The sequence below is a fragment of the Budorcas taxicolor genome, chromosome 9 (genome assembly GCF_023091745.1).
Source record: "Budorcas taxicolor isolate Tak-1 chromosome 9, Takin1.1, whole genome shotgun sequence".
NCBI classification, from domain to species: Eukaryota; Metazoa; Chordata; class Mammalia; order Artiodactyla; family Bovidae; genus Budorcas; species Budorcas taxicolor.
The window spans coordinates 93436784-93458762 of NC_068918.1; the positions used below are offsets into that span (position 1 = coordinate 93436784).

General features: G+C 54.0%; 1 protein-coding gene across 2 annotated transcripts in view; it reads left to right on the top strand.

Annotated features, from left to right (window-relative positions):
* The window catches only part of AFDN (afadin, adherens junction formation factor), a 114132-nt gene that overhangs the window by 22713 nt on the left and 69440 nt on the right, over positions 1–21979 (top strand). The window contains exons 2-6 of one of the 2 annotated variants that reach the window (XM_052645878.1): positions 6427–6622; positions 10096–10211; positions 11912–12075; positions 14293–14453; positions 21790–21947. In XM_052645878.1, coding sequence (XP_052501838.1) covers positions 6427–6622; positions 10096–10211; positions 11912–12075; positions 14293–14453; positions 21790–21947 — 795 coding nt within the window. The remainder of the gene's footprint in view (positions 1–6426; positions 6623–10095; positions 10212–11911; positions 12076–14292; positions 14454–21789; positions 21948–21979) is intronic. The other variant, XM_052645879.1, reaches the window with a different exon arrangement.

Consider the following 21979-nt stretch of genomic DNA (forward strand, 5'->3'; position numbering starts at 1 on the left):
ATTTTGGTGACAGAATGACAGTCCACTGTGGTGGCTGCTGCTCATCGTGAACGTTCTCTTGCGAAGTTTTGCCAAGGAACCCAGCGGAACAGGGAGTTGTTTTCGCCTGTGTCGCCCTGCCCTCCGGCTGCCTTTCTGCATCAGTGCTGCCAAACATCCCCCTAAACCGCGCGGTCCTTTCCGAAGTCTGCGCTGCTGTGAGCGGCTCACCTTGGCTCGCTCTTGCCTGCTACCAGGCGGCATTCCGATCTGCTGTGCTCACCTGATAAGGCAGAGTGAGGCAGGAAGTGCGGTCTGCAGGTCCCGCCTGGCACCAAGAAGGCGGCTCGGGAACCCCCAATCAAACCAGTCAGAGAGGTCAGCCTCGGTGCCGACTTCTCTGTGAAAGCCCAGCCGGAAGGCGGTCGTGTTCACGCCGCTGCTCTTGCACCCTCACCAGATGAATTAGCAACAGGTGATTGTGCTGTGCCAAGTCGCGTCTCTGTGACCCCAAGGACCATAGCCCGCCAGGCCCTCTGTCCACAGGATTTCCCAGGCAAGAATACTGAGTGGGTAGCCATGCCCTCCTCCAGGGCCTCTTCCCGACCCAGGGATCGAACCTGTGTTTCCTGCTTTACAGGCAGATTCGTTGCCCCTGATTGGTGGGGAGAGCCTGGGAGCAGGTGGCTAGTTGTAGTCAAGGCTGTGGTTTGACAGGCTGGTGCTGAGCTGGAGCAAGGCTGCAGGTGCACTGAGGCGGCAGCGACCCAAGACTCGTCCCTTTACTGACGCCTCCAGTGAATCGAGAGTCTTGGGTGGGCCGTCAAGCTGTGTCCCTTTAAATCGCATTAGTCACAGGTGTGATGTTAGGTTAGCAGTTCACGTGCAGCTGGTTAGATGCACCTGGCGTTCACCAACCACGTCTGGACACTGCGGCTCGGAGGCTGGAGCAGGAATCTGTTCAGGAGAGAGGTGGGATCATGCCGCAGGAAGGCAGGTGCTTGGAGGGACAAGAACAGAAGCACCGTGCTGCCGAGGGCCCCGGCTCGTCACCAGGGGCCCAGGCCGGTGTCTGGAGGCACCCTGATCTCCCAGCTGGCAGGTGCTGCTGGCGTCTGGTAGGTGGAGGCCAGGGGTGGTCCAGGCACCGCATGGCCGTTCCCGAGGAGCCCAGGGGTGCCCACAGCTGCAGTCCTGGGCCTGTCCTGCCCGCTGTCCCCACCCACACCCCGGAGTGCACAGTGCCTGGGACATCTGCACTGCCCCTGTGCAGAATGTCATGCTCAAACCGATTGAGCATCGGGCTCAGGGATGCCAGTGGGTGAAGTTCAGCCCAGTTGGCAAAGCGACATGAGATGAGTCTCGCTTCTGTAGACGGCAATATTTTGTAGCTGTCAAGCGTGTTTGTCATCTCTGGAGCTGCTCCAGGGACGCCTTCTTACTTGAGGGCTATAGATACATTCCATGGATGAGAAAATAATGACATCTTAATTTCAGTAAATACATTTTTATTAGCTTAAAACTGAAATTTAGCATTTTCTTCACTTACAAGTTTATACTCATATCTCCTTCAAAACTGAAGTTGTAAAATTTTAAATGCACAAAAGTCAGGTCTGCTGCTGCTGCTAAGTCACTTCAGTCATGTCGACTCTGTGCAACCCCATAGACGGCAGCCCACCAGGCTCCCCCGTCCCTGGGATTCTCCAGGCAAGAACACTGGAGTGGGTTGCCATTTCCTTCTCCAGTGCATGAAAGTGAAAAGTGAAAGTGAAGTCGCTCAGTCGTGTCCGACTCTTAGCAACCCCGTGGACTGCAGCCCACCAGGCTCCTCCATCCATGGGATTTTCCAGGCGAGAGTACTGGAGTGGGGTGCCATTGCCTTCTCCAAAGTCAGGTCGAGACCGTACTTAGTATGTTAATAAAGGCCACTCACCTTCTGTCACAGGTTTGAAGTATTTCAGCCGTTGTGCTTTGTAAAGAGTCTTTCTTTACCGGCTGCACTGGGCCTGGCACTGCTGCCCGGGCTTCTCTCCGGCTGTGGCGAGTGGGGCCGCTCCGGCTGCGGCTTGCAGGCCTCTCGTCGCGGAGGCTTCTCTTAACGGCAGGCTCCGGGGGTGGGGGCTCAGGAGTGCGGCTCCCGGGCTCCGGGGTTGCTCCGCAGGATCTTCCTGGACCAGTGATCTGTCCGGTGTCCCCTGCATTGCAAGACGGGTTCCTCACCACTGCACCACCAGGGAAGCCCTGATAAGTGCGTTTTACTGTGATTGTTCGGTTTGCAACCCTCTGTGCTTTATGCATTTAACACTTTTATTCTGAGAGCAGTGGCATAGGTCTCACCAGTCTGCTGGAGGACCCCGGACAAAGTTGGGGAGAACCCCCGGCCTAGACAGGTGGCCGTCTTTCACATCCCCAGTGCATATGGTGTGGTAGCTACTCAAATACAGAGATTAAAGATTTTCAGAGGACTGTGGGGAGAACTTCACTGTTCATCCTCTTGTGATGCTGACTAAGGGGTTGGGTAGGTTTCCGCTTTCACCGGCGTCTCCCAGCGGAACACATGGGGAACCTGCCTCGGAAGCTGACGGTTGTGAGTAGACGGCGCACGGGAGCCTGCCTCAGAATCTGACGGTTGTGAGTAGACAGTGCTGGCGGCCATAACTGAGGCCTTTAAAAGCCATGTTTGCTGATCGGTGTTCACAGCAGGCTGTTTTCTGCCCGAGAATTGTCTTACTTACAATGCTTACGTGGTTGGATACAGGGTGGTTTGTTAGAGTTCATAAAGCGGTGATCTGCGTGCGTTCTCTGTGGGGTGTGTGTGTTGGGGTCAGTTTTTTAGACCAGAAAACTCTGAAATCTTCCCCTGAAAGGTGACTTGTCCCACGTTCAGTGAGCTTGCTCCACCTCGGCTCTAGTGATGTTAGCAGAACAGTGGTTGGCTCACCTCGAGAAGGCGTGCACTGGGATGTGTGAGAGAGCGTGCCTTTGTTTTCAGACAAGGAGCCGTACCAGAATCACTGGATCACGCAGACCTGTGAGGCGTGTGCAGTGGATCGCACTCCCGGGTGAGGACGGCCCCGGCTCGCCCCAGATGAGTGGATTCGGTCCAGAGCGTGTAGCCAGGCTCACCCCTTCGTCTGGTTTCCGGTTGCAAGTGACAGTCACGTTCACACAGTCCTGCAGTCTGTAAGTGTGCAGGAGCACCACGTCTGGAAAAAGAGCGCACCTGCCTCCGTTGCAGAACACTTTAGTGCTGAGCAGTGCTGGCTGCCCGTCACGCGACACCCGGCGAGCCTCAGCCCCTCGGTTTCTAGAAACCCAGCGCCCGCGCGGCGCGGCGCAGTGAGCCCCGGGGGCAGGCTGTGTGCAGCGGGGGCGTGTTCCCCGGGAGGGCTGGGCGAAGGTCCACTCTAGATGGTGCTGAGCCTTCGGGAGTGTCTGTCCTAAAGAAGTTATAGGTGATGCAATGCGTGTAGTTGTAAAAAGTGCTCTTCAGCACCGGTTTAAAAACAGTTTAAGAAGTAGTTTATACAGGTTTAAAAAATAGTATTTATACGACTTTAAAAAACCCGTAATCAGGTATTTTGTCCATTCTCTACCTAAACTGTTGGCATTCAAATGTTACTGCTGTTTCAACAGTGTGAGTAAACGGCCATCATCTGGTTGACGGCTTTATGCACAGTAATGTTTGTGTTTTGAAAGCACACAGCTGTCTTGGAGGAAGCAGCCTTGGGAATAAGGTGTGTGTATGAGATGAAGTAGTGGTCCTGTAAACGAGGGAATTGGAAAGGTGAATACCTGTTGCAGGTAGCGTTGTTGGGCTACAGGCTGGGACCTGGTTTTCCTAGAAATGCTGGAAGCGGTGAGAAGAATGCGAACAGAGCCTGGTTATTAGCCTGTTTAAGCTCTGAAGCAGGTGGTTCTTGGTAGCTTGAACAGAAGGAAATTTGGGGCTGTCCTGGTTTGGATAAGAAGACCGATTGATTATCAGTTTCATTCACTAATGAGGTATTGGTAAAATATTGAAAAGCAAACCTCTGTCTGTGCGTCTTTGCTCCTCGTTTTGACTGTGTGTGTAATTTCTTAACGAGCCTTCTCTCTCTCTTTTTTGGTCTTCTTGTATTCCTTCTGATAAACACAAGAACACTTCTGTTTAAAGAATGGTAACGCAACCCCGAGCAGGATTCATTACCGTTGTGGTGACCGTGGGTGATCGTGTTTCTCGGGGAAGAATGTATCTGAAGGTGAGGATATGCCTTTAGGAAGCAGGCGGTTTTCCTGTTGGGAAAAGTGACCGCTGAGGAAAGGAGCCGAGTGGACGGTCTGTCAGGTCGCCCCGCCTTTCTGTGCATCGAGCTGCAGTGCTGGCTGCGGAGCACCGGCGGCGGGGTCACGCCGCTGGCCCTGGAGGGACTGGTGGCCAGGAGGCAGCGCTGGGGGCGAGGAGTGGGGGGGGGGGCTGGGGTGCTGGCTGCCGGGCGGCTGTGTGCCGGCGGCTCGCGCTTGGCCTCCCTGGACCTTCTTTGTCCCCCCTGCGCAGTGGGCATGATGGCAGCACCTGCCCCTTAGTTTGGGGAAGTAAATGCTGAAGACCGTCCGCATCTGGCACATGATGGCCTGTAACATTCATTAGTTACTATTATTATTGGTTGGTAGCTTGGTCACTGCCTGCCCAGTTTAACGTTCAGGAGCTTGATTTTATGTCTTCTCAGCTTTGATAAAATTCTGTAGACTATGCACACTGGCCGAAACTGGCTGAATAATTGAGCATTAAGCTAACGTGTTCCTTTATTAAGGGACTCGCCCAGTAACGACTCTGCTTAGCTGATCCAGTGTGATGTTACGGAGACCTGGCAAACTGAACTGCTAGTTATTTATTAATGCTTATTTAGTGCAAATCGAATCAAAGGTAGTTTTTGATAGTCCTCTTTATTTAGGCTTGATTGAGCCTGGAGAATCGTTTCCTTAACAGCATCGTAGAGAGGTTTCTTTTAAAATGACTGTCAGCCTGATTTTTGGCTGCTGGGCCTGGGCCACACACAGGCAACTCCTGACTTGCTTTCTCAGCTGCCACCCTGTGCCCATGCCCGGCTTCACCCCAGCGTCTGTGGTTCGGGTTGTCCTTCCCACACAGCCCTGATCCTTGCGTTCCTAGCCCAGGGTGGGGGAACACAGGGGTGGGCGGCCCGCAGCAGAGTCGGGTGGACACAGGAGGAACCCAGGGGCTGGAAATGTGTCTGAAGGTGTCTTTGTCCAGTTTAATTTTCAAATAGGCCGTTAAGCCCACGCTAATACTCCCTGTCCCTTCAGGTGAAGACTCGTTAGATGGTGCCTTTCCGGGAAGGGCAGGCTGGCAGGTTGGGATGTGGATAGTAGTGGTTGTGAGGGTCTCTGAAGCCACAGGGACCTCTGTGAGGAGGAGGGTGAGGGGGCTCCCCTGCCTGCTCTTAGGGTGGAGGTGGCTCTGGATGCTCGAGGATGTGGGAAGACGTGTGGGGGGAGGGGGGAGGGGAGCTTTGAGGACTCCCGCCGAGGCGCTCTTGGTGCCCAGGGCCGTGCAGGTAGCCTCGGGGTTGGGAGTGTCCGGGGAGGTCTGCAGGGAGCTGCGCTTTGTTCAGGAAGTCCCGGGGTGCATAGTATCGTCTGGTAAGGTGTGGCCCACCAGATAGACACGGGTGCTCTGTGCCGCAGCAGGCCCCTGCCCCTGGGTGTGAACTCCTGAGTCTTGGTATTGCGGTGGCAGCAGGAGTGTTGCCTAAATAAAACCTGTGACTGATTGAAAAAGCAGAGGGGCCCTGGGAAGGAGCCACCCAAGGTCCCGTGTGTGGGCTTCGGCCTCCCGCGGCATGGTCTTTGGTTGGCATCTGTTGTACTTTTCTCTGGAAGTAAGATTATTAAAAAACAAAGAATTTTAAGAAAAATCCACATTGTGCCTGTTGATCTGGGGCGAGTAGTTCATACTGAAAATACTTGCGTTCAGCCAAAGTGAGTTTCCATTCATTCACATTCATGCTGGGGTTGGCTTTAGCCTGCGTTCGTTGGCCTTTGAAATCTCGGGACAGATGGGCCCTCAGGGTCAGACGGGTGTGGACCTCTGAGTTCACTGCATCCAGGCTTAATTCTGGACTTGCTTTGATCCTGCTTGAACGGGATACTCAGGCTTTGTGAGTTTTAGTGGCCAGATCTTGAGGCTGGGGTTTGATCGTAGCATCTGCTTCACTGGTGGTTATAAAGACTTGACCAAGCGGTGCCCGGCTCTAGCTGAGGGCCCTGGTCCGAGTGGCAGCTGCTGCTGACACGGGTGCTCTGCCGCCAGACCTGACGCTTGAGCCACGCGGGGGGAGGCAGACTGTAAATCGCTCATCCCAAGTCACTTGACTAAGTTTGAAGACATCTCTTTTTTATAGGCTATCGTTTTTTCAAAGATGTATCATTTCATTCTCCTTTCAGGATTTGGAGTTCCACGGAGTGATGAGGTTTTATTTTCAAGATAAAGCCGCCGGGAACTTCGCCACGAAATGCATCCGGGTGTCCAGCACCGCCACCACACAGGACGTGCTGGAGACGCTGGCCGAGAAGTTCCGCCCCGACATGCGCATGCTGTCGTCCCCCAAGTACTCTCTCTACGAGGTGCACGTCAGCGGAGGTCAGTGTGCAGGGCGGCCGCGGGCGCCGTCCTCGCTGCGGGGCGCTCGCTTTTCTGGGGCCCAGCTCCACTGCTGCCCCGGCCTGTTCCGAGGGAGCCGTGAAACAGATGGCAGAGCTCGAGTGTGTCTGTGAGGTGTCCCAGCAGGTTCCTCGCAGGTGCAGTTTGGGGAGTTGCTTTCTTCTCCAGAGATGAGGAGTGCAGTGTTTCATACTTGAATTCTCCAGGTCTGGAACATACTTTGGTGATACACGGGGCTGCTTGACTTTGCAGAAATGCTTCGTGTAACTCTGTTTGTAGATTATAGTGCTACAGCCAGAAATAGCCCATTGTTGTGTGAGTGTGGACCATCAGTCTTGCTGTAGCGTCTTTGTTCTGTGGAACAGGAACCGTGTTCTTGGGAAGAACAGGCGTCGTGAGGAAACTCTTTCGGCTCCTTGTTTTAAGGTTTGATATGTATGCTGTGTATCATGTGGCAGTTTAGGCTGAACTGATGAGGAATGTAGAAATGTTTAAATTTTTATGAGTGCTTTGGAAATACTGAGTCACCTGCAAAAAAAAAAAAAGGTAGCAAAATCCAGTTAATGTTGTAAACAAAGAGATACAGATAGCACGAACATTATTTTAATCCTGTTTAAGTTCTAGCCGCAAAACCTGCTTGAACATTATTTATTTAGTTAGGTTTCTTCCTGAAGTGTAGCTTTCTTTGCCTGAAATTGGGCTTGGATTTTTGTAGTGTGTGGAATTCGGTTATCACCACATACTGCCAGCATTCTGTTAGGTGGGCCATGTCTGTTTATCACTCTTTCAAGTTCACTGGGGTATCACCTGCATACATCGTACCTAGACTAAATTTGACAGGAGAGGATCTTCCCGATTTTGGATGTTTTCTCTGAGGCTGAGTTTTCCTTTCACCTCAGAATCTTTGTGCGTAGCATACAGAGAGGAGGATAGTATTTCTCATCTTTCCCACGCTTCTTTCTGCACCATTGGTCATTTGAACACCACCACGTGAGGTCTTTGGAATGATATCTACGGTTGGGATTTGAGATCTAAAAATGGAATGGGCTTTATTATTTTTTTCCTAAGAATATTTTTTCCTTCAACTTCCTTTGCTAGATTTGTTTTTAATTGAAAAGTAAGCTGTGTTACTTGTATGGGATGAAGACACCAGGAAGGTGTGTAAAGAAGCACGTGTCTGTTTCCCAGCCCCAGCCCTGTCCCCTTGGTGATGCTCAGCCAGGCTGGCCCACCTGTGTCCTGCACCTTCGTGTGGCTCCAGCAGGGCCTCAGAGAGGAGGAGGCTGCGGGTGCGAATCCTCAAGAGGAGCGGGCCTGGCCCAGGGCCTCAGAGAGGAGGACACCGTGGGTGTGAGCCCTCAGAGGAGTGGGCCCGGTGTGGGGCCTCAGTCTTTTTCGGGTCACAGAGCCTGTAGTGTGTCAGGAATTTTTTGTGGCATACCCAGGCCAAAGGAAATATTTAACACTTTATTTTACTGCGTAGATCCAGACAAGTTCATAAGGATCTATGTTCTTAACAGCTTGCTGGTTATTTGGGAAAATAGTACACATAAAAGGAAAACTGGTGATTTCATTCCGTTCCCAGTCACAGTTGCTCCCTGATGGGGGGGGGGTGCCTCCTGGGCGCCCCCTGCCCCACTCCTGGGTGGAGGCAGCATCCCCATCTCCTGGTTTCCACAGTGCTGTGGCGAACGCACCTGACACGGGTGGGACGCCCACAGGAGAGACAGTGCTCAGCCTCGCAGGGACCAGTGGTTCCTGCCGTGTCTGGCAGGTTCAGCGCGTGCTCCCTGGACAGGTGACATGTGCCTAGTGAGCCCCTGGCACCTCAGCCCGTGTGGGGACAGAGCTCTGCTGGCCCAGTGCTGTGGAAATGCCTCTCGCAGCCCTTTTCCACGTTAGAATTTCTTGTGTGAGGTCAGTTGGAAAACTGAAGGCTTTTGCTGTTCTAACTTGAGCAGAAGACACTGCAGATTGTACCAGGGCCCTGACTGTATCTGCATGGAGTCGTCAGGCACACGTTCTGTAGACTGTAGACACTAGCATGGGCCTGGCTGTATCTGCATGGAGTCGTCAGGCACACGTTCTGTAGACTGTAGACACTAGCAGGGCCCTGACTGTATCTGCATGGAGTCGTCAGGCACACGTTCTGTAGACTGTAGACACTAGCAGGGCCCTGACTGTATCTGCATGGAGTCGTCAGGCACACGTTCTGTAGACTGTAGATGGTAGCAGGGCCCTGACTGTGTCTGCATGGAGTCGTCAGGCACACGTTCTGTAGACTGTAGACACTAGCAGGGCCCTGACTGTATCTGCATGGAGTCATCAGGCACAGGTGATGTAGACACTAGCAGGGCCCTGACTTGTTTATCTTCATGCAGTTGTCTGGCACATGTGTTTCAGGGCAGCTCCCTCTTTGCAGTTTTACAATTTAGACTGAATATTCGTTCTCTAAAAACGTGCTATGAGGGATTTCAACCCAGTGCACATTTTGCCACCTGATCAACTTGGTAATTTTGGTTTGAAGCAGGAATTTCCAACTTCTTGGCCCAGTCTCCGATTTATTACTCTTTTCTCATATCTTCTGTTGATACAATAATACTTCAGAGTTTGTCTGTCTTGTATTCTGGTAGTTAACATTGCTGTTGATCTGTAACGTTTACTGAGAGCCTCTGTAAATCTTTTCGATTCATCCGGTTGATCCTGCCTCGTTTTCCACAGTGATTGCCCATCTTTGCTGCCCTCTGCCTGGATAATCTTTGCCAGCTCTCACCTCCTAGTATGTGGTCAGGTGTGGGGGCCTTCAGGGGGCTGCAAGGAGCTTTTTAGATATCAAATAAGGAAGGAAGAAGACTCTTAGCCCTTTATCTAGAGAAGGGTGGGGTGGTGCTTGCTGGGGGGAGGGGTGTGAGTGTGGAGCCCTGAGCGTTTTGGAGCAGGAGTCAGGAAGGGGGAGGAGGAGCGCAGGGGTCACGCCAGGACGGATGCTGGTGGGGCAGGGCCACGTCTCGTCGGCATGTAACGCTGAGGTGAGAAGAGCCTCATCCATCAATGGGACGTCTCGTTTTCCAGTTGTATCTGAGGGAACTTGATTTACAGAAATAAACATATAGCAAGGCCCTACGTGTATTTTTTTCCTAGCCCGTGTGTATTTCTTGTATTTTCCCGGTTAGATTCTAAATGTGGTCAGAAGTTGTGCCTGGCCATCTCCAGCACTGGACACATGGTAGGTCTACATACAGTGGTACCAAAATCCTGAATTAGTCATTGAAACGGTCACTTCCACATGAGAGGAATTGAACTGCATTCGGTCTATCAGTAAGGAATGAAGGTTGCAAGACGTTTTTCGTCTGTAAAGTTTACTGTGTATCAGAATGTTGTAATGTTGTATTGACTAGTGCCATTAAGTAACCACGGCGTTTTGTTTGTTTGTTTTCTTTCATGCTGTGAAGAAGAAAGAAGATTGGATATAGATGAGAAACCCCTGGTTGTGCAGCTGAACTGGAATAAAGATGACCGAGAGGGCAGGTTTGTCCTTAAGAATGAGAACGATGCCATTCCTGCAAAGGTGAGAGCCAGGGGACTCGCTGAAGCTGTTCCAGGGCCGCCTCTGACTGGGCGTCCCAGGGCTCATTCTCCTCTTCGCTTCTCTCCCTAAACTGCCCTTTCACCTTCCTCCTGGAAAGTACTGTAAGAGTAGCCCAGCTTCTCCCTGCTTCATCTTCTATTTCATGAAATAACCCCAAATATTATTATTCTCTCCTTTTCAAAGGATTATGTAAAATGTTGTCACTCAGAGACTTCACGATCAAGGAATCAGCTTCAGGTTTTTTTCCCCAAAATTACCAAGTCGTATGTTTTAATAAGAATCAAAAGGGAAAATAAAACTTGAATAACCTATTTATGTGTGAACTTTCAGATACAGCTTAATAGTAAGGCATGTTTAAGACCTTTCTCGTATTATTATATGGAAAGTTACTACTTTGTAAACTTGCTTGAGTTTCTCTGGGTGCTGTAATAGAGTGAGTCTAAAACTTTCTCAGCTAATAAGACTGGAATTCCTGTGCCGCTGTTCTTTCCATGTGGAATACTATGAAATATAGCTTTAAAATGATTATACTTCTGTTTCGAGTCAGCTGGCCTCTTACAGACTAGAGTTCAGTGTTGACAAGTGATAGCAAAGGCAGAGGTTAAGGGTATTTTGAGAAAAATCTTGCATTGAATTTCCCAGTAGATCTGGGCAAAGGGCCGCTGTTTGCTTCTGGTGGCAGTTTGCAGTGTCTGTGTGACGTCAGCATCCCATGTGGAAGATCCAGACACACAGCTGTGCTCCCGGGACTTGTCACCTTTGCTGTAAACACATACGAAGTCAGAATGGATAACTTTTTTCTGCCACAGGAGCCTGGCTGGCTACAGTCCATGGATTCGAAAAGAGTCAGACACCACTGAGTGACTAACCACGTGATTTCAGCTGGTGTGCCTTTTGGTGGGGCCCCGGGTCCCGCTCAGTGTACAGTAGAGCCCTTCTTAGGGTCGGGACGACTGGACGGGGCCCAGGCAGCTTGCATGGAGATGGAGGTGCTTGCCGGCACAGCTGAAGGCAGTTTTCTTTCCCCATAAAATAATCTTGTATTTTTTTTGATTCTTTACCACCCAGCCTATTAAGTCATACAAAAAATAATTTGTTTCTGTGTCTTCTGCATGCAGGTCATGTTGTAAATTAAGCAAAAAAAAAAAAAAAAGATCTGGAAAAGAAACTAGAAGTTTTTGTGTAAACACAATACTTAACAACTTTGCTTCATAAAAGCCAATTTTTTAGGGCTATTCTTGACATTTCTTCTGACATTAAAGGAAACATCTATGAAGTAGATAATGTTTCAAATGGTTATTTCTGTATTTCCACTAGGTTCCATTCATTTAAGTTACTAATTATTTGGATCTTTATTCATCAAAAATGATAAGCTGGTGTGATTCCCACCCCAGTTTTCTTAGTGGGTTTGGGTTTTCTTGTGTGCTTGCTTCTCTGGTTATCGGTTTGAATGCAGGCGAAATCCTCTCTTGGTAAAATGAGATCTTGAGTGCGTAAGTGTGGGCCAGTACACTCGCGAACCCGCTGGCACAGTTGAGACAAAGCCCGTCTCTCATCCCAGGCCTTCCCTGCCCAGGGGCTGTTTCCGGCCGTAGCGCGTGAGATGCAGTTAGATCCCCATAGATGGTTCTCTGTGATTCTGTGTCGGAGCAGTGGAGTGATAATGTTGCTTTTATCAGAAGGCTCAAAGTAACGGACCTGAAAAGCAGGAAAAAGAAGGTGTTATCCAGAACTTCAAGAGAACTCTCTCAAAGAAGGAAAAGAAGGAAAAAAAGAAGAGAGAAAAAGAGGCAGTGAGACAGGCGTCTGATAAAGATGATAGACCTTTTCCTGGGGATGACATGTAAGTCAATTGTGGAAATATTCCTGTTTCTTTGTGTTCTAAGCTAAATGTTTTTAACGCAGCAGGCCTCCTTAAACTCCGAGATAAATGGGGGAGGGGTGACTTCAGCTCAGTGACCAGCGTGCCCTGGCTCTGCATGCCGAGGGGAGCCGGGCGTCTGCTGAGCAACACGTGTTGCTAATGTTGCCAGTCTGCGGTGCTTGCTCATCTTAGCATGGGGAACCCACGAACGGGGCTGCTTTTCCCAGTGAACCATGGGGTCAGATTCTCATCATCCCTGCCTCCCTTCCCTTCCCTGTCTGCTGTTCCGGTCCTTAAGGCAGCAGTGGTTTCTCAGACACCTCGGATACGCTTAACGCCTGATCGGAGGTTGGCAAGACTGGTGAAAAGCTGGTGTCCCCGTCTCAGCTCAGAGGCGCCATCAGGCCCACCCAGCCCCTCCCCTTCCTTCCTGTGCACCGTCCCCAGCACAGGTGTGCTCACCTGTCTGAAGGGACTTGTGCCTCTGATCTCGGAGCTGAGGGGGTAACAGAAGGGAGGCGTGAGGAGAACCTGGCCTCTGCTCTTCACTGAGTCTCCTGGCCTCTGTGTAGCCTCATGGGTTTTCAGCTCAGTCAGTTCATTCCATCATCAGATGCTTTTTCCAAGGCCGCCTCCTCGTCTTGGTGTTGACTGCATCCACTCCAGCGAACGTCCTTGTTTCTACAGTTTTGAGGACTTGTTTGACTATTTCCTTAGGAAATATTCCGGAAGAATGCCTCAGAGACACTGTGGCATGCTTGTGCTGCCAGACAAGGGTCTCCAGCCCTCGGGCCCCTCGTGCCTCCCTTAGGACTGGCGAGTGTAACAGAGCAGTGTCTGATCCCTGCGGTGTGTGTGAGCGCGTCCGCGCAGCTGGCTTCACCATTAGCACGGCCGTTGCCTCTGCACGCTTGTTAACTGCTTCTGCGCTTCTGCTGCAGTGACGTCATCTTTTCTCATATTTTGGTTGATTCTAAGTGTCCCATGTGTCTTGAGGATGTTAACCATTTGTCAGTGAAGGATGTTTACTTTAGAGTGGAGTTGGAGGCCATTGTGGATTGCATCAGAGTGGATTTAGATCTTAACCTGTTAGGCAGAGATGCCTGTGTGATGAGCATGAACTCCTGAGTGTAGTATATTTCATAGTGAGGCTCTACTCAGTGCATTCGTGCAAGACGAAGAACTTGCACACGTAGGTTGCTCACATATGAAAAATATCAAGGAAGAGGAGAATTTAAAACTTAGGCCATAGTCATTCTGCTAATTTAGTGTACAGGATGATCAGTATTTGTGTTAAGAAAGTAGGCTATTTAAAATGAGTTAAGTTCAACGATAGATTCAGAGCTTAACTGATTTGATGGAATTATTTTATGATTTTTATGACATCTTTCAAGTATATATATCAAAATTTAGTCAAGTATATTGAAAGTGAAGGTGAAGTCGCTCAGTCGTGTCCAACTCTTTGTGACCCCATAGACTGTAGCCTACCAGGCTCCTCTGTCCATGGGAGTTTCCAGGCAAGAGTACTGGAGCGGGTTGCCATTTCCTTCTCCAGAGGATCTTCCCTACCCAGGGATCGAACCCGGGTCTCCCGAATTGTAGGCAGATGCTGTACCGTCTGAGCCACCAGGGAAGCCCTGTATTAGTCTTACCTAAATATTTAGTTTTCAACTCATCATTCTATACACTTGACTCATTGTAGGAACTTTGGGAGCTATTTCCTTTTTCAGTCTTTCAGTTGTTAAAGAATCATGCCATTTGATTCTTCAAGACTTACTGGGTCGCAGAGAGTTGGACATGATTGAGTGAGCATGCATACGTAATTTTAAGACAGATTTTTGCTAATGTATATTCAGTTCTTTGTTTCTTGTGGTTGCAATGCTGTAACACTTATTTAATCTCTTTGAGATAGAGAACCCTTGTAGAAATAACTGAAATTATTTTTTTAGTTTTATTAATGAATACTCAATTAAGTTCTGTAAACAACTATAAAATTTTAATTAGGAGTTTCTGCCTAGTTCAGCAGTTTAGTTTGTACCGAGAGAAACTTTATCTGTCGTAATTAGACCAGGGCAGGGCAGAACTGCTCAGGGTTCTGGAGCGGCTGGAAGACCCGCGCCCTGTGAGTCCAGTGCGAGCGGTGAGCCTGTCTCTAATGTAACCTCGTGTGTCTTGCTCCTCCCTCTCTCCCCACAGTGAGAATTCTCGCCTGGCCGCTGAGGTCTACAAAGACATGCCTGAGACCAGCTTTACGCGAACCATCTCCAACCCTGAGGTGGTCATGAAGCGGCGACGGCAGCAGAAGCTGGAGAGGCGGATGCAGGAGTTCCGGAGCTCGGACGGGCGGCCAGACTCGGGTACAGGCCCCGCGCCGCGCCCGCTTATCCCTGACGCGAGTGCTGCCGGCTAGGGACGTGCCTGACGCGCGCCGACGTCTAGGGACGCGCCTGACGCGCGCTGTCGTCTAGTGACGCACCTGACGTGCCCTGAAGTCTAGGGACCCGCCTGACGTGCCCCGACGTCTAGGGACGCGCCTGACGTGCCCTGACGTCTAGGGACACGCCTGATGTGCGCTGTCGTCTAGGGACGCACCTGACGTGCCCCGAAGTCTAGGGACCCGCCTGACGTGCCCCGACGTCTAGGGACGCGCCTGATGTGCGCTGTCGTCTAGTGACGCGCCTGACGTGCCCCGACGTCTAGGGACCCGCCTGACGCGCCGCGACGTCTAGGGATGCGCCTGACGCGCCGCGACGTCTAGGGACGCGCCTGACGTGCCCCGACGTCTAGGGACACGCCTGATGTGCGCTGTCGTCTAGGGACGCGCCTGACGCGCCCCGACGTCTAGGGACCCGCCTGACGCGCCCCGACGTCTAGGGACGCGCCTGACGTGCCCCGACGTCTAGGGACGCGCCTGACGTGCGCTGTCGTCTAGTGACGCACCTGACGCGCCCCGACGTCTAGGGACCCGCCTGACGCGCCCCGACGTCTAGGGACGCGCCTGACGCGCGCCGACGTCTAGGGACGCGCCTGACGCGCGCCGACGTCTAGGGACGCGCCTGATGTGCGCTGTCGTCTAGTGACGCACCTGACGTGCCCTGAAGTCTAGGGGCGCGCCTGATGCGCGTGCGCCCGCTTATCCCTGACGCGAGTGCTGCCGTCTAGGGATGTGCCTGACGCACGCCACGCCTGCTTATCCGTCTAGTGACTCCCCTGACGTGCCCTGTTGTCTAGTGATGCGCACTGCGCCCGCTGCTGCGCGTGACGCGAGTGCTGCCGGCTAGGGACGCGGCTGACGCGCGCCGACGTCTAGGGACTCCCCTGACGTGCGCTGTTGTCTAGTGATGCGCACCGCGCCCGCTGCTGCGCGTGACGCGAGTGCTGCTGTCTAGTGACACGCCTGACGTGCGCTGTCGTCTAGGGACGCGCCTGACGCGCCCCGAAGTCTAGGGACCCGCCTGACGCGCCCCGACGTCTAGGGACGCGCCTGACGTGCCCCGACGTCTAGGGACACGCCTGATTGTGCGCTGTCGTCTAGTGACGCGCCTGACGCGCCCCTAAGTCTAGGGACCCGCCTGACGCGCCGCGACGTCTAGGGACGCGCCTGACGCGCCCCGACGTCTAGGGACGCGCCTGACGTGCCCCGACGTCTAGGGACGCGCCTGACGTGCGCTGTCGTCTAGTGACGCACCTGACGCGCCCCGACGTCTAGGGACCCGCCTGACGCGCCCCGACGTCTAGGGACGCGCCTGACGCGCGCCGACGTCTAGGGACGCGCCTGATGTGCGCTGTCGTCTAGGGACGCACCTGACGTGCCCTGAAGTCTAGGGGCGCGCCTGATGCGCGTGCGCCCGCTTATCCCTGACGCGAGTGCTGCCGTCTAGGGATGTGCCTGACGCACGCCACGCCTGCTTATCCGTCTAGTGACTCCCCTGACGTGCCCTGTTGTCTAGTGATGCGCACTGCGCCCGCTGCTGCGCGTGACGCGAGTGCTGCCGGCTAGGGACGCGCCTGACGCGCGCCGACGTCTAGGGACTCCCCTGACGTGCGCTGTTGTCTAGTGATGCGCACCGCGCCCGCTGCTGCGCGTGACGCGAGTGCTGCTGTCTAGTGACACGCCTGACGTGCGCTGTCGTCTAGGGACGCGCCTGACGCGCCCCGAAGTCTAGGGACGCGCCTGACGCGCCCCGAAGTCTAGGGACCCGCCTGACGCGCCCCGACGTCTAGGGACGCGCCTGACGTGCCCCGACGTCTAGGGACACGCCTGATTGTGCGCTGTCGTCTAGTGACGCGCCTGACGCGCCCCTAAGTCTAGGGACCCGCCTGACGCGCCGCGACGTCTAGGGACGCGCCTGACGCGCCCCAGCGTCTAGTGACTCCCCTGACGTGCGCTGTTGTCTAGTGATGTGCACCGTGCCCGCTGCTGCGCGTGACGCGAGTGCTGCTGTCTAGTGACACGCCTGACGTGCGCTGTCGTCTAGGGACGCGCCTGACGTGCCCTGAAGTCTAGGGACGCGCCTGACGCGCCCCAGCGTCTAGTGACTCCCCTGACGTGCGCTGTCGTCCAGTGACGCACCTGACGTGCCCCGACGTCTAGGGACCCGCCTGACGCGCCGCGACGTCTAGGGACGCGCCTGACGCGCCCCAGCGTCTAGTGACTCCCCTGATGTGCGCTGTCGTCTAGTGACGCACCTGACGTGCCCCGACGTCTAGGGACCCGCCTGACGTGCCCCGACGTCTAGGGACGCGCCTGACGTGCCCCGACGTCTAGGGACACGCCTGATGTGCGCTGTCGTCTAGTGACGCACCTGACGTGCCCCGACGTCTAGGGACCCGCCTGACGCGCCGCGACGTCTAGGGACACGCCTGACGCGCCCCAGCGTCTAGTGACTCCCCTGACGTGCGCTGTCGTCCAGTGACGCGCACGGCGCCCGCTGCTGCGCGTGACGCGAGTGCTGCTGTCTAGTGACACGCCTGACGTGCGCTGTCGTCTAGGGACGCGCCTGACGTGCCCTGAAGTCTAGGGACACGCCTGACGCGCCCCAGCGTCTAGTGACTCCCCTGACGTGCGCTGTCGTCCAGTGACGCGCACGGCGCCCGCTGCTGCGCGTGACGCGAGTGCTGCTGTCTAGTGACACGCCTGACGTGCGCTGTCGTCTAGGGACGCGCCTGACGCGCCCCAGCGTCTAGGGACTCCCCTGACGTGCGCTGTCGTCTAGGGACGCGCCTGACGCACGCCACGCCTGCTTATCCGTCTAGGGACGCGCCTGACACGCCCCGACGTCTAGGGACACGCCTGATGTGCGCTGTCGTCTAGTGACGCACCTGACGTGCCCCGACGTCTAGGGACGCGCCTGACGCGCCCCAGCGTCTAGTGACTCCCCTGATGTGCGCTGTCGTCTAGTGACGCACCTGACGTGCCCCGACGTCTAGGGACCCGCCTGACGCGCCGCGACGTCTAGGGACGCGCCTGACGTGCCCCGACGTCTAGGGACACGCCTGATGTGCGCTGTCGTCTAGTGACGCACCTGACGTGCCCCGACGTCTAGGGACCCGCCTGACGCGCCGCGACGTCTAGGGACGCGCCTGACGCGCCCCAGCGTCTAGTGACTCCCCTGACGTGCGCTGTTGTCCAGTGACGCGCACGGCGCCCGCTGCTGCGCGTGACGCGAGTGCTGCTGTCTAGTGACACGCCTGACGTGCGCTGTCGTCTAGGGACGCGCCTGACGTGCCCTGAAGTCTAGGGACGCGCCTGACGCGCCCCAGCGTCTAGTGACTCCCCTGACGTGCGCTGTCGTCTAGGGACGCGCCTGACGTGCCCCGACGTCTAGGGACCCGCCTGACGCGCCGCGACGTCTAGGGACGCGCCTGACGCGCCCCAGCGTCTAGTGACTCCCCTGACGTGCGCTGTCGTCCAGTGACGCGCACGGCGCCCGCTGCTGCGCGTGACGCGAGTGCTGCTGTCTAGTGACACGCCTGACGTGCGCTGTCGTCTAGGGACGCGCCTGACGTGCCCTGAAGTCTAGGGACGCGCCTGACGCGCCCCAGCGTCTAGTGACTCCCCTGACGTGCGCTGTCGTCTAGGGACGCGCCTGACGTGCCCCGACGTCTAGGGACCCGCCTGACGCGCCGCGACGTCTAGGGACGCGCCTGACGCGCCCCAGCGTCTAGTGACTCCCCTGACGTGCGCTGTTGTCCAGTGACGCGCACGGCGCCCGCTGCTGCGCGTGACGCGAGTGCCGCCGGCCAGGGACGCGCCTGGCGTGTGTGAGTAACTGTGGTAAAGTCACGAGTTAGTTATTCAGTAGTCTGGCTTGCCAGGAAAGAATCGTCTGTTCGGAAAGTCTCCGTATCAGAAGGCTGCGTCGCTGGTGCGGCGTTCCCTGAAAAAGTCCCACCGGGTAGGTCGTCGGCTCTGGCTCTCCTACGGGGCCGCGTTGAGGCGCTTCGGAGGCGGGCGTTGTCAGCCTTTCCCGGGGCGATTAGGGCCCTTACGAGCTGAGTCTTCATGATGTGATTCGTGGGAGTTGCAGTGTCGGTGACTCAAAAACTAGGGTGCTGAGAGACTTCTTCTGTAAATGATTTAATAGATGGCTTTCGAGACCTGTCCTGTCCTGTTCCAGCAGGGATTTGAGATGACTTAAAAATGTCTGCATTGAAAAAGGAGGAGGAAGAAGAGAGGGACTACAAAGATGAGGAAGGAAACATGTAAACGTTTTAGGGAAAATGTGGGAAAAGCGCAAGCTCGGGGCTTATCAGCAGAAAGCTTCCAGTCTAGCCCAGGCCTCAAACCCGGCGGTCGCTCTGGGAGCGGAGTAGAGGGTCCGCGTGAGGGGCTGCGGTTGGAAGCAGGCGCCCGTGTCGGACGCCCGCGCGGCCCTGGAAGGGCGGACTCCGAGCGGTCACGGCCGGCGGCCGTAAGGAGGGAGAGGAGGGGTGAGCGCCAGCAGCGGGGAGGAAGGGAGCCAGCGCCTGGCGGGGTTTTCTGAGGAGGGGAGCCCTTCAGGATGACACCCTGTTTTCAGCTGGATGGCTGCAGGTCTGCGGGGTGAAGGGACGTCTGGAGGGGAAGCCCAGACTCACTCGCGTGCCTTGGGAGGAGCTGCCAGCTGGGTGACTGAGGGCCAGTCAGCGGTGTCGCTGGGCATGGAAGAGACGGTGCAGGTGATACAGAGCTGGAATGAAGGCCGCTGTCGAGGTGCAGGCGGAGGGAGCAGGACAGGCCTCTGGAGGGCGAGGAGGAGGAACGGACACCCAGGAGAGGAGGGCTGTCTGCTCGACGGATGGCTGCGGTCCAGCCGCCTGTGCAGGCTTCCAGGAAGCCCGAGAAGCCAGAGCGTGCTGGTAGAGCAGCTGTCTGTGTTACCTCTGAGACGGTCAGGTAGGGTCCGTTGAGGTGTCATGTCGGGTAGAGCAGCTGTTTGTGTTAACACTACGACGGTCAGGTAGGGTTCGCTGAAGCGTTCTGTCCGTTTGTGTCTGATAAGTAACCTAGAGAAGTGTATCCCTGTAATCTCTGTGTCCGCTGGGTGGGTGTGATGTCATGGTGGGAAGAGAGTAACGCAGAGTGCGTCGCTCTGCCGTCCTCTTAGCCTCAGGGTGGTCCCTAGGTTCTCGTGAGGCGCTCACACACACTGACTCCCTTCACGGTCAGAAGTCGTCACTTGCAGCAGGCTCTGGCTCTGCACCTTGGAGAGTATTTTTAGCACTCTGGTGTATTTGCTCTCTGATGCCTCCCAAGTGTGAGTGACTTCAGAATGCCTGTGGGGTCAGCCCTTCCACTTAAGCTTCCTGTGAACAGCCTTGGGAGCCGCGTGTGCTGCCCTGGATCCTTCTGCTCTGCGGGCCACGCGTTGTACATCTTCCCAACAGGGGAGCGATCCTCCCTTAGCTTTAGAACTGAAACGTGTGTTTATATAGACGGGTTATAGTTGCCAGCAGGAGTTTTAAAATGTTAGCTTCTCTCCTGTCTCTCTCTCCCCAGAGATTAGGGAGATGGCTGTTTCGGTTGTGCTGATTCTGTGGTATTGTGCTTTTACCGTGAAGAGCTCTTAAATCAGACTGCATCCATTCGTCTCTCTGTTGACCTGTCCCTGGATGAGTTGGGCGGTAGGCTCCCTGGTGCTGTGGTGTTACCGTCAGGCCCTCTCCCCATGCCTGCTCAGCTCAGCTGCCTAGAGTCAGGGCTCGGTGCAGGCACACGCGTGTGAATTCGTGCATCAGCATCCTGTATTTGTGTTCCTTCATCATTGCTGCCCCTCTTTCTTGTCGTCTGTTTCGTGAATTGTCTCTTTCTGTTCCCTCACTTTCAGTCGGTTTGTGTCTTTAGCTCTGAGGGAAGTTTCTTATAAGCAGCAACCTTGTTTTTATCTAGTCAGCTGTCCTGTGGTTTTGACTGCATCGTTCAGTCTGTTGACGTTTGAAGTAATTGCTAATAGGTATGTGCTTACCGCCACGTTACTTGTTTTCTGCTAGTGTACGTAGTTTTTCTCTGTTTCTTTGTTCCTTCCCTTGTATTTTGTTGATTTTCTTTAGTGGCATTCTTGTGTTTCCTTCTTTGGAGTTTTTGTGTTTATTGTAGGTTTTTGTGGATACTATGGGTCCATATACATTGGTCTGTATCTACTTGTGTTAAACTAGCAGTCGTCCAAGTTCAGACACATTCTAAAAGATCTACCTTTTTTTTACTTCCCCTTCTTGTTAGTTTTCTCCCCTTAATTTCTACCCTTTACAAGCTGTTGAGAGCTTGTGACAGTGACCAGTCCGGGCTATGTCCTTATTGTTGAGCTGGGGGGTCTTCGTCCCTGTGAGTCTGTAGATAGCTTGCCTCCTGGCCTATGTCAGCAGGTTTGCATTCTAATGCTAGCCTGGACTTGCTGATTATCTTAGGAGACCAGCATTATTTTATTGGTGTCAGGTTGTCATGAGGCAGTGTGTGCTAGACTTGTGCGCAAAGGGTGTAAGAAGCATTCAGTAGCCAGAATAACTGCATTAGAATTCAGCAGATCGGGAGTCACAGAAGTTTAGAGTTTGCGTGAATGTGCACAGATCTTTATTCTCACTCTTTAACTTAAAGGTGGAACAAAGAAGTCAAAGGAAATGTGCCCCCCACCTCCAGGTCCCACGTGGCATGGGAACATGGTGCCTTGCCTGACTTGCACACCTGCCCCAGGAGTCTTTCATCTAGGCTTAAAATTGTAGGGCTTAAAAATCTTGTAAGTAGAAAGCAAATTATGACACCAAAAATGCGATGATACAACATGTAAAGAATCCATTAAAGAGAAACGTACAAGGAAGAAAACCTCGGGGTGTCCGGATGGCTCTGCCCTAGTTCACAGGGAGAAGGGACGAGTTTCCGGTTGTTGGTCAGGAAGTTGAGGAACTGGGGAAGGTCGGTGTCTAGCTTGGTGCAGGTGAGGACATGGGGAAGCAGGTGGAGAAGGGGCAGTGCTCAGGACGCGCCTTTCCATCCTTCACCAAGAGCAGACGTGAAAGCAGCGTGGGCTTGAGGAGAGGACACACGCAGCCTTACCACACAGAACTGGTTCTCGTTCACTCTGGCTAAGGGTCACTGGGCCAGCATGGCCCTGCCATGGGTGTTGTTTAACAGGAAGTGGGGCTGGAATGTGTGTACAGCTCTCTGTTGTTGGAGTAAAATAAAAGTTGTGCTTAAAGATGTCAAACTTTTTTCTTCAGGTGGAACATTGAGAATTTACGCAGATAGCCTGAAACCAAACATTCCCTACAAGACGATCCTGCTGTCCACTACAGACCCCGCGGACTTCGCTGTGGCCGAAGCCTTGGAGAAGTACGGCCTGGAGAAGGAGAACCCCAGGGACTACTGCATTGCCCGTGTGAGTGCTCCCAGGCCACGCGGGCGTGGATG